Source organism: Trichomycterus rosablanca, chromosome 7, assembly GCF_030014385.1.
Source record: "Trichomycterus rosablanca isolate fTriRos1 chromosome 7, fTriRos1.hap1, whole genome shotgun sequence".
In the NCBI taxonomy this organism is placed as follows: Eukaryota; Metazoa; Chordata; class Actinopteri; order Siluriformes; family Trichomycteridae; genus Trichomycterus; species Trichomycterus rosablanca.
In genome coordinates, this window is record NC_085994.1 from 25,629,216 (window position 1) to 25,646,625 (window position 17,410).

General features: G+C 37.7%; 1 protein-coding gene across 1 annotated transcript in view; it reads right to left on the reverse strand.

Annotated features, from left to right (window-relative positions):
* mib2 (MIB E3 ubiquitin protein ligase 2) overlaps positions 1 to 10,009 on the reverse strand; it is a 171,960-nt gene extending 161,951 nt beyond the window's left edge. The window contains exon 1 of the mRNA XM_062999171.1: positions 9,805 to 10,009. Within this exon, the coding sequence (XP_062855241.1) occupies positions 9,805 to 9,817 (13 nt within the window). The 5' untranslated portion in view covers positions 9,818 to 10,009. The remainder of the gene's footprint in view (positions 1 to 9,804) is intronic.
* Between the last annotated feature and the right edge of the window lie 7,401 nt (positions 10,010 to 17,410).

Here is a 17,410-nt window from a genome sequence, read left to right on the forward strand (position 1 = left end):
ACCACCACCATGTCAGTGTCACTGCCGAGCTGAGAATGATCCACCACGTAAATAATAGCTCTGCTCTGTAGTGGTCCTGTGAAGGTCCTGACCATTGAAAAACAGAGTAAAATCAGGCTAAAAAAGTATGTAGAGAAATAGATGGACTACAGTCAGTAATTGTAGAACTACAAAGTGCTTCTATATGGTAAGTGGAGCTGATAAAATGGACAGTGAGTGTAAAAACAAGGTGGTTTTAATGTTATGGCTAATCAGTATATATATATAATTTTATTTTTTTTATATTCTATGTATAGTATAATAAGCAGTAGAATAAGCCACAGACATATTAAAAGTCCCAGTCACACGAAAATAAATCATACCGTAAAATAACGTGAAACCGTCAGAATCTTAAAAAAATACCGTGATACAAATTTTTGGTCATAGTGCCCAACCCTATATAAAATTATTTCCTTGTTGCCAGCTTTGTGGTTTAATTTTGGCCCATTTTTTGGCAAACTGTCTCAAATTATACAAGATTTGAAGGGTTTCTCTCAAGGACTCGCATCTTCAGGAGTTAGAATATATGACAAGGTCATAGATGAAATTTTATCTTCTTCTTTAGAAACCAGTCTGTTCCATTTCCTAAAATTTCTATTTTTGTGCAGATTTAGTAACTTGGCCAAAAAGAAGAAATATGCTGTAATACATTCACTCTATTTATGTTTCCTTTTGATGACTTGTAATGCCCCAAAACTATTTGAATGCAAAAGCAGTCACATAGCATGATGCTCTTACCACCATAGTTCACTTTGGTAATAGTGTTCAGGGGATCATATACCCAACCCAATCTGACAAGAGAAGCTGAATTATAGACAAAATGTTCTATTTTTGTATTGTCTGAACAGAGCATTGTTTCAGCTCATGACGCAACTGTTTAAGGAGAGTAACCTTTTTATTTGCATATTATCAAACAACATCTGACAAGGATGTTTTAGGTGTTTTATATGTGTCCTAAATATCAGTCTCTAAGTACTTCAAAAAGCTTCACCACCTTTACATTTGTGTTTCAAAAATAGTAACTGAATACTTTTAACTCTGTCAATTTCTTTAAACATATCTTTGTTTGAACCCAGATATGCAACATATTGGCACCCTTGCATTTAATACTTTAAATACAAACTCCATTTCCATTGCAAGTTAAAAGATTTTGTGAAATGCAGTAAAAAGAAGAATCTGTACTTTAATGACAAAAGTAGAAAGAATACATTATATATTATTATACATGTTATTAATACAATTTAGCGCTGCATCAAAAATGCAACGAGAAACAGTTACACAACGTGAAAGACATACATCAATTTTATGAAGAAATGTCACAAAATTATTTGGGCCAGGCTCATCCAAGATAGACAGAAAGACAGTGGAAATTCCACATTTTAAATTGTTTTCGGAAACAACAAAAGCAGAGTTCTCTATGCCAAAGACGTAAAGGACCATTCACCCCACTCAGACTGTTGTCAGCAAAAAAGGCAAAAGCCAAAGCAGCGCTAAATTGTATTAAATAACAATGATTTTGTATTCTTTCTACTTTTGTCATTAAAGTACAGATTCTTCTTTTTACTGCATTTCACAAAATCTTTGTGTGTGAGGGTACCATTGACGCTAAGGCATTTTAGACAGACACATGCTGCCATCCAGCTGACCTCTTTTTTGTGAAGTTCATGGTTATTTCAGCAAGACAATGTCAGGCCTTATTCTGCATGCACTACAAGAGGGGGGCTTCCTAGACACAGAGTGTGTGCGCTTGACTGGTCTGCCTGCCTGTTAAAATGTATGAAGCATAATTAAGAGGACAATCGGACAATGGCAAACACGGACTGTTGAGCAGCTGAAGTCTCATATCAAGCAAGAATAGACAAATCATTCCATTTGCAAAACCACAACGATTAGTGTCCTCAGTTCCCAAACCATTAAAAAGTCTCATTAATTTAAACACTGCCCCGTAACATGTTTCTGTCACAGCGTATGCTGCAGGCATTCAATTCTAAATGTGTTTATATTTACAGAATACAATGAAGTTGATCATTGAAGTTGTACTTGTTGTTGGTTAAATAAAGATTCAAGAAAAATAACAAATTACAGATTTTTCTTTTTATTGCTTTTTACAAAATGTTCCATGAATGTCAAAATGTAATGAAATTAAATGAATACAAGGTTTGCAGAGAAATGTTTATTGTGTGTTGGATAGCAGAAACAAACAAACTGGTGTTTTTAGTCATGTTTTTTTCTCAGGCAGACATTACACTTGCTTATATCAAATTGTTTTGACAATTTCTTCATGTTCTGTAGATACACTTCTGCAAAGCTAACTTGACCAAAAAGCACCATGAAGGGTCAACTGGAAAATGCTTGAAAGAATTAAACTGGCCTGCAGACACAGTTCTATGGAACTGGAACTGGAACTGTTTAGCCATATGGTTCAGTGGATGGTGAGCACAATAAAGGCAATGTTTGTGAGCAGAAGAATGCTATCCCCATGGCCAAGCATGAATTAGGGTCACTGATCACGTTGGGATGTTTTTCTGGTGCAGAAACTGGCAGACTTGACCATGTGACCGGCATCATGGATTCACAGAAATACCAAAGCATTTTGAGGAGAAATGTTATGTAAAATTGTACTTTCAGCAAGATAATGATAAGCATACTTTTAAGTCAACCAAAGTCTGGAATATCGTTGAGTGGCCTTCTCAGTCTTTAGATTTCAATCTCATAAAAGAATCATTTGTTATATTTAAAGAAATCAGATGAAGCACAAAAGCCATTGAGGCTGGAAGAATGGATAAAGATTCCACGAGAGGTGTCAGAGCACTTACTAAAATCACTTATTAGAGGTTATCAAGGCAAAATGATTTTCCCCTAGGAGATTTTTTTTTTTTTATTTAATCTGAAATTGATAACTTATGTTCTCAAAATTGCTTGTATATATCAATAAATATTCTTTCTCTCTATGCTAAGATTTCTTGTTGTGTATTTTCATTTGTACACACATTACCATAGTACCTTTTAAGGTGAGGGGGTTAAATATTTTCAAATGCAACTGTAAGTCCACATTATTTTTTTTTTTTTTACATGATCTATTGCTCCTGGGTAAAAACGAAAGAGTATTTGAGTGTGTCACACTGTGATTGACGTCCTGTCCAGAAAGTTATAGAACTTTCTACAGCATCAAATTAATCATTTGCATGTAAAATGTTGACCTAGCACATTTCCAAAACACCAACATCAAACCTCAATATTTTACAATCAATAAAATCCCAATACTGCCATGACATTCATGTTTCCTTCAAGTCTAAACATTCAACTTTAGTACTAAAAATCCTAACAATGTAGTGATGCCATTAATTTGAACAAAAAATATGTGTTGACAGATCTTAAGCACTAAGGTATGGTGAAACATAAAAATCTGTATATTTACTAGAGTTGAAACTTCAATACACAAGACAAAAGATGTAACGATACACTCTACCCATGATGCGATATGATTCACGATACTGGGTTCACAATACAATTTTTTCCCGATTTTTTATATATAATATCACAAAGTTTTCTTTAATTATTTCTCTTTACAAAAATAAAATTAAATACTGTATTTGTGCTTATTTTTTATTTATCTAAATAATTAATGCCCTTTTATTTTTGAGGTAGGTACACACTACACAAAACAATGATGCACATTTCCCTTTTTGTGTAAAAAAAAAAAAAACCTGAGATGAAATAAATCCCACATTAAATAAATAATACAAATAAAGAAAGTATCCTCACATAAATAAATTTGGCTGGAAATTCCAAACCTGGCAACCCTGTAGTGACATCAACCAGGCGCCTGTGCATATCAATTCATTATACATGTAAACCGATATTAATCATTACACATGTGAATCGATTTTTAACTGTCTTGTGGTGCATTGTTACATCCCTACACAAGACATATTTATAACTGACTTTTAGATATTCATGTTTCATTGAGTGAAATGCAGGAGAGTCTTAGTTATCAGGTCTCTCTCGACTATCAATGTAAAACTGTGTAATGATTTCTTTAGGGTGTTTCCGTTAGCGGATCATTAGTCTGAATATTTACTTTGGCACAGTTTTTTGACACAACCCTCTTTCTTATTCTGGCACTGAAAAGTGTCTCCCCCATGGCTAGGTCCATGTAATGCCATGCACCTTGCTTATTTGTGAGCCCAACTGGGATTCAAACAATTTAGCAGTAAAATAGTTGGTGCAGCACACCAGCTGCACCAACTATTCTGAGCTTCCCGGTTCGAATTTCAGCTCTACTACCGGTCAGCTGGGTGCCCTCTAGCAGGCATAATTGGCTAATGCCTGCAGCAGACAAAATTGGCTTCCAGTCGGCTGGGTGGGTAAGACCAGACTAAGAAGTGGGGTTATCAACACTGTGTAAAGACCTTGGTTGCCCAGGGCACCTGTACAGAAAGTGGTGGAGTGCAGAGATCGGGCCGAGGCTCTCTGTACGCAAAGCTGGCCTCACGCGCAAATCCACCAAAATATGGGTGAATAAGAAGGGATTGGTGTACTGCGCACACGCCGGAGGGAGCCTCTGTCAGGTGAATATACACTCTTCCTTGGACACCATCGGGGTCCCTAGCAGCGGATTGGCTACACTAAATTGGGAGAAAAAGGGGAGTAAAATGAATAAAAATTTTATTAATGACTAGAGTATAAGCCTGTGTGTGCATTTTACCAACAGCAAGGTTTTTTTCAGTTCTGAAGTATCCAAGTAATCGTGGGTACTTACAAGCATCTGCATCCCAAACCACACTTCATTCTACTAATTAAAAGTGAAAAAAATACGAGCATCTGCATCCCAAACCACGCTCCATTCCACTGATTATAAATAAACCAAGAAACTAAAATACCAAAAGTGTTTAGAACTATAGAGCAATAAACTTGAGTTTCCCGGTGCTTAGTTTCCTTGTGAGTACAGTCTAGATTCCAACCTGAATTTTACTCACGGTTGTAATTTCCCAATTGCAAATCCTTTCAGTTTAAGACTTTATGCACGATTAACGGTGTAAACATGTATTCAGCTTTTGGTCTAGTTATTTTGGTCATACACACAAAACTAGCACAGACCAGTCTGAAATCACTGGTGACACACACACACACACATTTATGTAGCCCTACAACATCCCTGCTGGGCAAATAATATGTTTTCATGTCTAGCGTACCATGTAGGTCAATATGTTATCCACAAGAAAGTTGTTTGCCTGGTTATACGAGCATAAGAAAGTGCCAAGCCTTATGATTAAAAAGTGCTTGTGATGTGGCCCATTTTCTTCATTTAGAAAAATATGTGCTTTATTAGCTGGAAGCATATTGAGGAAGTATTGCTAGACTCTTCCCTCTGGAAACTCTTGACATTACAGACTTAAATCATCTGGGTTTACATTGTAGATATATTGTTTGTGGATTTTGGGATTAATGCATTTAAAGGTAATAGTAGTGATTCATTATTATTACCACAAACCCAATTCCAATAGCTGAGACAGTAGAAAAATGTCAATACAAAGAGACAAATAAGTGGCAATAAATTTGACAACAGAATAAAAGTGCAAAAAGTCAGCGTTTGCAAAGAAAGCCTTTATGCAAAAACACTGCCACATACAATGTGTTGTTTTCATTTTCTGTCAGTTTTATCTGAGATATTTAAATCACCCTACACTCACTGGCAAGAAACATACAGGGTTAAACTACAGGGCTGAAATTGGCAGGCCAAACTAATTTGCTCATCTTGAACATGCCAGCTCAGTATTTGTGACTGAATAGTAGTAAACAAGGGAAAACATTTGCAGAGATATCGAATGCTTTGAATCACAAATGCCTTCTGGGACATATTACCAAACAATTTAAAGCAGCTGATCTAAAAATGGACAGGTTCCAGACTGGGACAGACACACACACAATTCAGTATATCAGGCCCATTAAAATGATACATTTGTGTATCTATCAAATAAATTCTACAAAAATATGATTCACAATCTGTAGTAGCAGTTTAATGAAGGCCATTTTCTCTTTTTGCATAATGTCTAGTTTACACTACATTTTTGCCCTGATTTTTGATCGCCGACTGGTCACAGCTAGATGTGGCAGCTCGGAAGCAACTCGGCGTTCGCTCTGGGATCGAAACTCGGCTCTTAATCGCTATGTGTGAACTGTTTAACGACTCATTCCAAGCAGCTTGCCAAACGCTCGCAGACTCAAGAAAACTATCTAGCATGCTAAATATCTGGATCAGTCGGGCAACTGGCAATGAGTGCTGTGTCGATCGACAGCCAATGAGAACGCAAGATACGGAGTGAGGAGAATCGCGGGTAAAAACGTGTGATGGGGCATAATATAGTTTCTATCAAAATACATAGGCACACACACGTTTTACAGTATTTCTGACCTTATCGTTCTCGACAAAATATAATACCAACACTGCATTGCAAAAAATATTTATTAACCTCCAACTCACTACAATACAGACAATCCCTGCTGGTCGCGTAGCCAAACTCACTCGGATTAATTTATTTTTTCTTCTTGATTTTAAGCTGCATATCAGCGCACAAACAGCTTTGATCACTCACTTATTGTTGACGTGCATTTTTGGACGTGGTATCATTAAACCTCCCGTCACTTCTTGCGTGTGTTTTTTGTGACAAAACATAGTTTGGGAGACCAGACAGACTCGCCTATGATTCCTCCTGATGGTAGATTGTGTAGTGTGAAACCCCCTATCGCCGATCAGTCACCGATGTAGTGTGAAATACACACCGACTGAAAAGACTCCCGAGTGCAAGGGATCCAGTCGTGTAGTGTGAACTGTACAGCAATCTGAACAACTTGAAAGTCGTGTAGTGTGAACTTGGCATAACAGAGCCCCTGAGCTTTAAACAAGGTCCATAAACGCCGATCCCTGACCTTAACCCCACTAAATAGTTAGGGGATTCACTGAAACATCAGTGAAAGAAAGCCTTCCCAACCAACATCAGGTTACATGTGGTCGTTTGACAGACTCAGCAGAATCTACCACAGACACACTTCAAAATCGTTTTCAACCCTAAGAATTGCCTTTAAGTGTAAAAATCTATGCTCTGCTTTTTTGTTCTGCACAGCAGTCAATCATGATGATCAATTTAATAATCCAAGCCATTTTTTATCCCAGCAGATGTCGTCGTTTGTTTAGAAATCTAACAATATTACTGCATTAAAACAAAAGATGTAATGCAAATATGTTGTAGAATCATTTGCAGACTTTTCTTTGAATCCTGCCAAATACTTGTGGCTATGATATTTATTCCCTATACACATAACATAGGCGGTAGGCGTCTACACAGACATAAATAGCTGTCTGAGGGAGGTGGCCAATGTCCTACAATGGACTGGCAATACGCCTAGGGTATTCCTGCCTTGTGCCCAGTGTTTTCCGGTGGAACCAGACCCGTTACAGCCCTGACCACAACAAAGCAATGAAAATTACACATAAAACATATAATGTAATGATAGTTATGGTCGTAGATTATTTGGTTAATAGGACTAGGCCGTCATTGCATTAAACACCGAAACATTATCTGGTCAGTGGGGGTTCTATAGGGGGTCCTTTCTGATTAATAAAAGAGGTACAGAGGGTGATAAAATGTGTACAGAGCAACAGATATGGTATAGACAGTAATCATATATCCACAAGGTTTATTTGTAAATAAGATGTAGCTTCAATTAATCAATATACAGACCAGATAGGTGATTGGTGAGTGTAAGATTAGCACAGGCCATAGTTCTTTAGTCATTTATCAACATGAGCAAAATAATAGAACATACATATACTATACAAATGCAGTGAGACGTGAGTGTGTTGACCTTCACAAATCAGACAATGGCTATAAATATAGAACAATAATTAATACGTTTAAAATAACCCAAGCTGAAAAACACCTGCCTCGCTAAAGGCACAAGGTTATTTTACAGCATGCACCATTAATAGGATGGTTGGAGAAGAAAAAAAATTGTCCATGAATCACAGTTGAGGTTCTGCAAAAGATGGCAGCACTTTGGGGTCACCAAGTTCTCCCATGGATATTAGCAGTTAAGTTGCAAGCCTGCTGTCTTGGCTTGTAATCAACAAAAGGCTTTGCCCCAAATTGCATACTCTGCATGACAAAGTGTGCCAGAAGACTAACACAATCGATAGAGCACTAATTTACAAATTGTATGTGGTTAAGAAATCATCCAAAACAGTAAATGTTCAGTATTAATTCAAACACTTCTGTTACTCCAAATACCAACATGTACATGTTTTGACCGGACCCATCAAAACACTGACCAGAATAAAGCGGTTCTAAAAATGAATCAAAAAATGAACACAAAAATGAGTGTCACCAAGAATCACTTATCACAACTGTTTGTATGAAAATTAATAGTCAGTTACAATCTTAACAATTCCAGGCCTAGTAATGAAATGGCAGGAGGATATTTGTAAATATATATTTGTGATGAGGGTAAAAGTATAGTAGTTTCATTTTATTTATTTTGTATTAAACAATGGTCAGGGTCGAGGGGAGTCCAGTTATACCAGGAAACACTGGACGCAAAGTAGAAATACACTGGACGGGCACCAATCCATTGCGGGTCTGTGTTTACACCCAGCCAGCTGATAGTACCGCTGAGATTCGAAGCAGGATTTCAGTGGTGGTGGGCTAGCATAATAGACTGCTGTAATGCAGTATAATTAATTGGTACTTGTTCAGGGTGTATTTATAACAAGGGTGTCAATGGACCCACCATTGCCTTGATCACAAATAACTGGTAAATTAACATGCAGTTGTGGTGTATATGTGTTATTTTTAAGTTAAACAACAATGCATTATATAATCAACATATTTTTATGAATCTGTATGAAATAAGCATCAGTTAAAATGAGAAATTTAACATCAATAATCCTGGCATGGCAAGAGAACATTGGGGACATTTCCAAAACGCATATTCATCGATACTAATATATTTGTTAACATAAAATACTAACGACGCTCAAGTGCTGCAGGGGTCTGTTAGGCTATCCGACTGCTATGGATCTGCCGGGTGTCTACACAGACATGATAGGCCAAAGTCCTAAAATGGATTGGCACCCAATTCAGGGTATTCCTACCTTGCAGCCCAGTGTTTCCTAGTGGAACCAGACCCGCCGCAACCCTGACCAGGATTAAGCCGGTTATGAAAATTAAATTAATAAAATACTTATTACAAATAATACTTCTGAAGACTTTGTTGGTTTAAATTATGTTCAGTGATACTTCAAAAAACAACTTTTGAACAAACAAACATAAATAGCTGTATTGTGTTACGTTTGGTAAGGGGGTCCAAGTCTGTAGATAACCCCCAACCCCCCAGAAGAGGTACTGGTAATGATGACAAATGGTGAGTATAGTAACGGATGAGAGAGCTGGATGCTCTTAAAATGAATCTCCCAGGTTGTGTTGTGCATTGCTCGTAATTCCTTAACAGTGTCACCGTTGAAATCTCTGCTGTAGCAATAAAACTGACAGGCAACATTTATAGGACTTCACTCACATTGTTGTTATATATAAACTATAACGTTTGATTTCTGCACCGTATTCACCGCTAAGAGAAAAAAAAACAATGGAGCGACTGCACTGAATATCCCATATTGAATAATGACAGCCGATCCGAGCTAAAACCATAAAGCCATCGCCCAGCTACACCATCAATGTCGCTCTTGGGAAAATACAAACACAAGCTTACCTGTCGACAGCATGAATACCTCCACGAAATATTCTCCTTCCTAAAGATTAAACCGTGTTCAACGCTTCAGATAAACGCGAGAGAAGACCTTAACGGAGCAGTCATGTGTGTTGGTGGCATATACAAGTCTTATCTATAGCAGCCAGGCTCAGTGACTCGTCCTCATCGGTGTCGGTTCAGATGGTTCATTAGGCTTCACCAAACCTCCCTTGTTTTCTTTTTGATTCAATCCACATCCTTACTAGCGAGGACAATGGCAGAAAACGACAAGCCGAGTCCCACTAGAACGAAGGCAAAACACAACAGGCGTGCTAGCTGGGCTAACAGCGGATTCAGATTTGACACTCCCACCCGCCCCACGTCGCCACTCACTTCTGTTTTTTTTCCCCTCAGCGCAGTGTTAGCAGTGAAGGGAAGCACGAGATCTAGCCTCATATGTCAATTGCACTATGTCAAAAACAAGCTAATCTGCACTCTTTGTCCACCATAATATGACCACAAGATCCTATTAGGAATGTTGGACCATTCTGTGTCTGTTATTGAGTACATCCACCTTGTAACCCAACTCAACATTTGGGTACACATCAGTTGTCACACATGTAATATGACATAAATAACAAAAGTAAATATAAAATGCTTTGTAAATAAGAAAAAAATAATTACTTATGTGAAAAAGTAATTAAATCCTTAGCTACTAAATCAACCAGTTAACCAAATTCAATTGACAGCTGGGTTAAATTTCACTAGCAACTCTTTGCCCAGGGGCCCAGACTATCCTTAATCCGTCCTTGGCCACACCCAGGCATTATTACTGCCAGACCTGCTGAATCTAAACATCACTTAAAAAGAACCTGCCTGGCAATGTGAAGCAGGCTAGAAGTTCTTAAAAACCAGCACATGATGCCACATTCTAAAGAGATTGAAATACAGATGCAAAACAGTCATTGAAATCCTGAGTTTTCAGCTGGTGTGTTTGTTTTTTAATTGCTTTAAAATTATGGAAGATTCAGAAAATTGTACAATCCCAAATCAGAAAAAGTTGGAACAGTATGCAAATACAAACACAGTGTTTCTTTCATTTACTTTGACTTTTATTTTATGAACCCAAGATATTTAATGTTTTGTCTGGTCAACTTCATTTTATTTGTTAATATCCATCCATTCCTGCATTTAAGGCCTGCAACACATTCCAAAAAATTGGGAAGGTAAAGTATTTACCTTTTTGTAATGCTGCCATTCATTCTCACAACACTTAAAACACATTTGGCACAGAGGATATCAAGTAATGAAATGTTTCAGGTGTTGTTTTGCCCCATTTCACCTGTAAACATGTCTTAAAGTGTGCAACTTTTAGGGTTGTTGTTTCAAAATTCTCCACACCTTCTCTATTGAGGACAGGCCAGAACTGCAGGCAGGCCAGTCCAGTACTTATATCATCTTCTTCCTTTGTAATGTGTTCATGTGGTTTTGCATTGTCCTGTTGAAAAATGCATTGACGTCCCTTACGCTTGTGCCCTTGCCTTTTATGGATCAAAATTCCTCCAGATTTCTTGAATCGTTTATTGATATTATGCACTCTAGAGTAAGAAATATGCAAATTCTTTGTGATACTTTAAATTGCCTAAATTGCCTAAATTGCCCTAAATTGCCCTGTCCCAACTTTTTTGAAAGGTGTTGCAGGCTTTAAATGCAGGAATGGATTTATATTAACAAATAAAATGAAGTTGACCAGACAAAACATAAAATGTCTTAGATTCATACTGTCTGCAATTAAATAAAAGTTGAAGTAAATGTAAGAAACACTGTGTTTCTTTTTTATTTGCATTTTCCATACTGTCCCAGCTTTTCTGATTTTGGGTTGTACTTCACATTTACTTATTATAAAAAGGACGGGAGTAGACAGTAATTGTTTTTAATTTGCTCTTTAGGTCACGTGATCCCACTGTCCTTATTTGCTCAAATACTTGTCTGAACAACTTGTTATTGTGTGCTTTATGGTCGTCCATCCTCCTAACTGTTTGTAAGTCTTTTAAAGTTTGCAGTATGAACTTTCTCTTGCAGCATAAACTTTCTCTTGCAGCATAAACTTTCTCTTCTGCAGAACAGTTTTTTGCTTTGTCATGTTAAATTTTATAAACTTTCGCTATGATTCAAATGCACATGCCCAGAACGTACTTAAACTTCCAAAATTGTAAAGTAATCAGATACAGGTGTTTAAATAGCAATTATTCTTATATTGAGCAGACTTCCCCATGTAGGGCGCTCAAGTGGTGCAGCGGTAAAATACGTTAGCCACCTATGCTAAGATCTTGAGCTCTTGAGTTCATTTGACACATGATTGTAAGGATCAGAACAATGGCTCCGTGCACGATACAGATCCCAATATATACCCACCTCATGCAGGAAAAAGATGAGGTCTGTACTGCACACTTGTTTGAGAGGATGTGTTGGAGTGGAGGTTTGCAGCAGGATAATTCTGATCAGTTAATTGGATACACCTAGATTGGGAGGAAAATTGAATAAACAAAAAATAAAAAAATAAAAAGATTTACCCACTTTGTTCAGTCGGATAGAAATTGTATTAAAAATGGCCTCAGTTAGACTAAACTATTTCTACTGAGGTGTATACATGGGTGTATACATGGACGTATTCTATTCAAAATATCACTTTCACTATCACTTTTACTATGACTTTCACTGTGATGCAAATGCATACGCGCAGAACATACTTAAACTTACTGAAAGTAATCAGATACAGGTGTTTAAATGGCAATTATTCTTATATTTAACAGATTATTTAAAGACTTCTCCATGTGGGGCGCTCAAGTGGTGCAGCAGTAAAATACGTTAGCCACCTATGCTAACATCTTGAGCTCTTGAGTTCATTTGACACATGATTGTAAGGGGCAGAACAATGGCTCCGTGCACTATACCAATACCCGCCTCAAAAGGTTAAAAGGTGAGGTCTGTACTGCACACTTGTTGCAGAGGACGTGTTGGAGTGCAGGTCTGCAGCAGGAGGGGGTGAATTTTGATCAGTTAATTGGATACCACTAGATTGGCAGGATAATTGGGGGAAAATTGAATAAACACTCACTCGCTTTCTTAACCGCTTATCCAATCAGGGTTGCAAGGGGGTGCTGCAGCCTATTCCAGATTTTCAATGGCCCGCAAGGCACACAGTAACAACCTGGACAGGGCGCCAGTCCATCGTAGGGCAGACACACACACACATACACACACCCATTCCCCTATAGGGCAATTCAGTGTCTCCAGTTAACCTGCCTGCATGTTTTTGGACTGTGGGAGGAAACCGGAGCTCCCGGAGGAAGCCCACGCAGACACTGGGAGAACATGCAAACTCCGCACAGAAAGGACCCGGACTGCCCTACCTGGGGATCAAACCCAGGACTTTCTTGCTGTGAGGCGAAAACAGAAAATACAAAAAAAGCTTTACCCACTTTGTTCAGTCGGATAGAAATTGTATTCAGAATGGCCTCAGTTGGACTAATCTATTCCTACTGAGGTGTATACATGGACGTTGAACTATTCCAAATAAGCTATTAGTCATATTTCTTAATGGATTATTAGGCTGCATGTAACATGGCTATTGAGAGCCATATCCACAAATTAAGAAAACTTGGAAAGTGTTAAACCTTTCCAGAAGAGGCCAGTGCACCAACATTTCACAGAATGTGTGCTAACACGCCACTCCACTATAAGAACATCATACAAACAATTAAACATAGTGATGGTAGTGTAGTGATTGAGGCTGCTCTGACAACTTGTCATAACTGATAGAACCATGAATTTTACTCCCTATCAGGAAATCCTAAAAGAGAATTTCCATCCTTCAGTTCAAGCCTCAAAATTTAAAAAAGGTATTTTTTGTGCAGCAGCAAATAGTATGAAGTACACAGCTGTGTACTGACTGTGTAAAAGTTCTGACTTGAATCCCATTAAGGTCAAGACCTTTAATGGGCAGTTTATGCTCCACACCCTCTAATGTAGCGAATTAAATAATAAGAAGAGCAGACAGAAATTCCTCCTTAGTGTTGAAAAATACTCATTACAAGTCGCAAATCACAACAAGTAATTATTAGGGCTGTCAAACGATTAAATTTTTTAATCGCGATTAATCTCAGAATTTCATATAGTTAATCGCGATTAATCGCATTAAAAAAAAATCTGTGTAAATGTTATAGAAAACAAGGATTTTTAAGTGAAATGTTACAATTAAAATGGTGAACACATTTTATGCTAAATGTACTTATGTTAAAAACTGCTGGGACAAGAGAAAACTGTAAGGGAGTTTATTCACTCACATACTAGGCAGTAAATGTCAGATTGTAGGTTAGAATTTCTCCATCAGCAAACATTGTAGATCAGCGGTGCTTTAGGTGGGATAAGGCGTAGTTATTGTATCAGACTTGTCTGTGGTTGTATCGTGACGATGGTTTGATGGACGTTTCTACACGAAGTGAGTGTGTTTTGACCCTTTGGGGCTTCCATAGTTCATGAACTAACGTGCTCGACTCAGCTTTCCGGTATTCGGTACAGAAGAAGAAGTTAATTAAGTGTAATAAAGTGTTCTGCTCCCGACAACTTGTGAATATAGCGTGTATTTATTTCTTTATTATGCAAGTGCATCACTACCACGATCGGTTACATTATGTTAACAAACCGCAAATGAAAAACGGTGGCAAGTCCGACATTAAAACGTTTGTTCTACCAGTCAAGTGTCAACATGAACTAGAATTTGCGTTAATGGCACTAATTTTTTTAATTTAAATTGAGGTCGCGTTAATGCGTTATTATCGCGTTAACTTCGACAGCCCTAGTAATTATGTTTAGGGAAGCAGTTACTTTTTTACATAGATGATGTGTAGATAAATCTTTATCTTCAGTAAATGTAGTGATAATATAAACACATTGCAGTATTGCATGTATTGTTTATTTATTGTATTTATCTTAAAATAAGTTGGAATATCAAAAACATTTAAGTGTGGAAAATTAGCAAAATTAGAAAAGAAAGGGTGGGGAAAATACTTTGTCACAGCACTGGAGTATCTAGTTAATAATGCATGTAATATTTTGCTTTATTTACTGAGCTTACAACTTTTTAATAAAAAGGGACCATCATTAAAACATTTTTACTGGATATTATTTGGATAGTAAACTAATCTCGGCTTAACACTGACACTAACCTGAAAAGGTTGTAGGAGGTTGTGGGCATTGTGAATGTTCTGGGTATTGAACACCCTAATGTCACTGCTGGGTGGAAAATAAATAAACAATAATTTTCAGCCTGCAGTAAAGCTCTGGTAAGAAATTAATCTCAGTGAAGGAGTGGAATAATTGAAAAGGTTTTAGATGTACACTTAGTTGCCACTACTGGTTGTTACACTTACTGGCAATGTTATGCTGTAACCACCAACTAAATGCATTTTGTAATACAATAAGGCAGGGGTGGGGAACCTCCGGCCCGCGGGCCGTATACAGCCCCCTGCTCAGTCAAATGTGGCCCACCATATATTTCCTAGATTTTATTGTCTGGGCTTTATGCAATTAATCATCATAATCATCTCTTCCGCATAAGCCATTTCAGGGTCGCGGTAGCAACAAGGCAAGCAAAGCAGCCCAGGCGTCTCTGTCCCCGCAATTAATGATGACGCGTATATCAGATGAACCAATTAGCTGCGACAACCATGACTGCAGGTTCGTCCAATTAGCTGCGTTTGTCTGGCGTTGAGGTCTGTTCAAGTTTGTAAAAATGTCAAAGCACAGGATAGTTGATGATGAATGTCGTGTCTTTCAAGAAAAATGCACAACGGATTTCTTTTTTGTTGAAGTAAAAGGCTGTATGTTGCATCATTGTAGTCTGTGGCCCGTGACCAGATATGTAATTATTAATCTGGCCCTCAGTGGGTAAAAAGTTCCCCACCCCTGCAGTAAGGGAACACTACAGATTTAAATAGTTTGAATTTGAATTGTAAACTATTCTCAACATTGCAGGGACACTGGCATGTAATTAATAATAACTAAAAATGATCATACAAATCTGTTTTTGGATGCACTAAGGTATTAAAGTACTAAGCTGTAGCCCATTTATTACTTTGCACAATGTGTCTATTAATAGAACGGGGTAATTGACACAGTGGGATGGTGGATCATTCTCAGCACAGCACCATTGCTAAGTATTGTGTGTAGCACTGAGTGCTGACAACAGTGTAACTGTGGTCAGAATATTGTGTCTAGTGTTTCAAGCTGGTGTCCGACCTGCTTAGCCCTGACCAGGATAAAACAGCCAATGAATGAATGTTTGCCTAAACTTTTATACATATCTGTGAACCACATATAATAGACTTGCAACTCATAAGCTAAGAACTACTGTTTTAGATGAGTACACAGGTACAGTTCTGTTTTTATGTTATTGTGTGGACACATAATAAGAAGAACTAATTCAGTGAAAAAGACAATTATGCATCATAGAGTTAAAGGTAAAGAGGAAGAGGATAACAATAAGAAGAACAATGAAGGAGCCATTAAGAAGCCTGAAGACCAGAACAGAAGATAGGATGTTCCAGAGAAACACTTTGCCAGAAGTCTGAAGCGACTTGACAGCACTTCATTTTTATAATATTATTATCATTATTATAATTTATAACTCTTTGTCATTTTTCTGTTTCTAATTGATGTGATTTTACATTCATATCTGGGTTAACTTCATTTACATTTTCAGCATTTAGCAGAAGCCTTTATCCAAAGCGACTTACATTACAGTTACAGTATACAATCTGAGCAATTGAGGGTTAAGGGCCTTGCTCAAGGGCCCAACAGCAGCAACCTGGCAGTAGTGGGGCTTGAACCAGCGACCTACTGATTACTAGTCCAGTACCTTAACCACTAGGCTACGGCTTGTGTAAAGCTTTCATTGTGTAAATATAAATAAATTTAGAATTTGATATCTGCACACTTAAAACAAGATGGAACAGAATCATTTTTACCAATGTGTTAAATCACTTTGCCTATTAATTTGCAAGCACAATTGTCACCTATTCTTGCTTGAACAGTCCATGGTAGCAATTGTCTGATTTATTGTACTCTTCATGATGTGCCATTCACTTTCAACAGGAGACAGATCTGAACTGCAGACAGGCCAGTCAAGCACACAGTGTTTACAAAGTCACACATGCATGCCTTGTCTTGCTGAAATAGCCATGTATTTCCCAGAAAAGGGGAGATGCCTTGATGGCAGCATATGTCTCTTCAAATTTCCTATACACACCGCATCATTTGTCCCTTCACACATATGCAAGTCACCCAAGACACATTACTCATGATAGCTGTAGACTTTTACATCTTTTGCTGATCTGAACAATCTGAAACATAACTCAACTGACTGAAGCACACATTTCTACTTCTTTTGGTCCATTTAAGATGAGCTCAGGCTTAGATGACTTGCACGTTCTCTCTGCATCTGTGTTTCTGTGGGTTTTCTCCTGGTGCGCTGATTTACTCCCACAAGTCCAATGACATGCAGTCAGGTCAATTAGAGCTTTAAAAAATTCCCCTGTGTATGTGTGTGTGTGTTTGGCCTAAGATG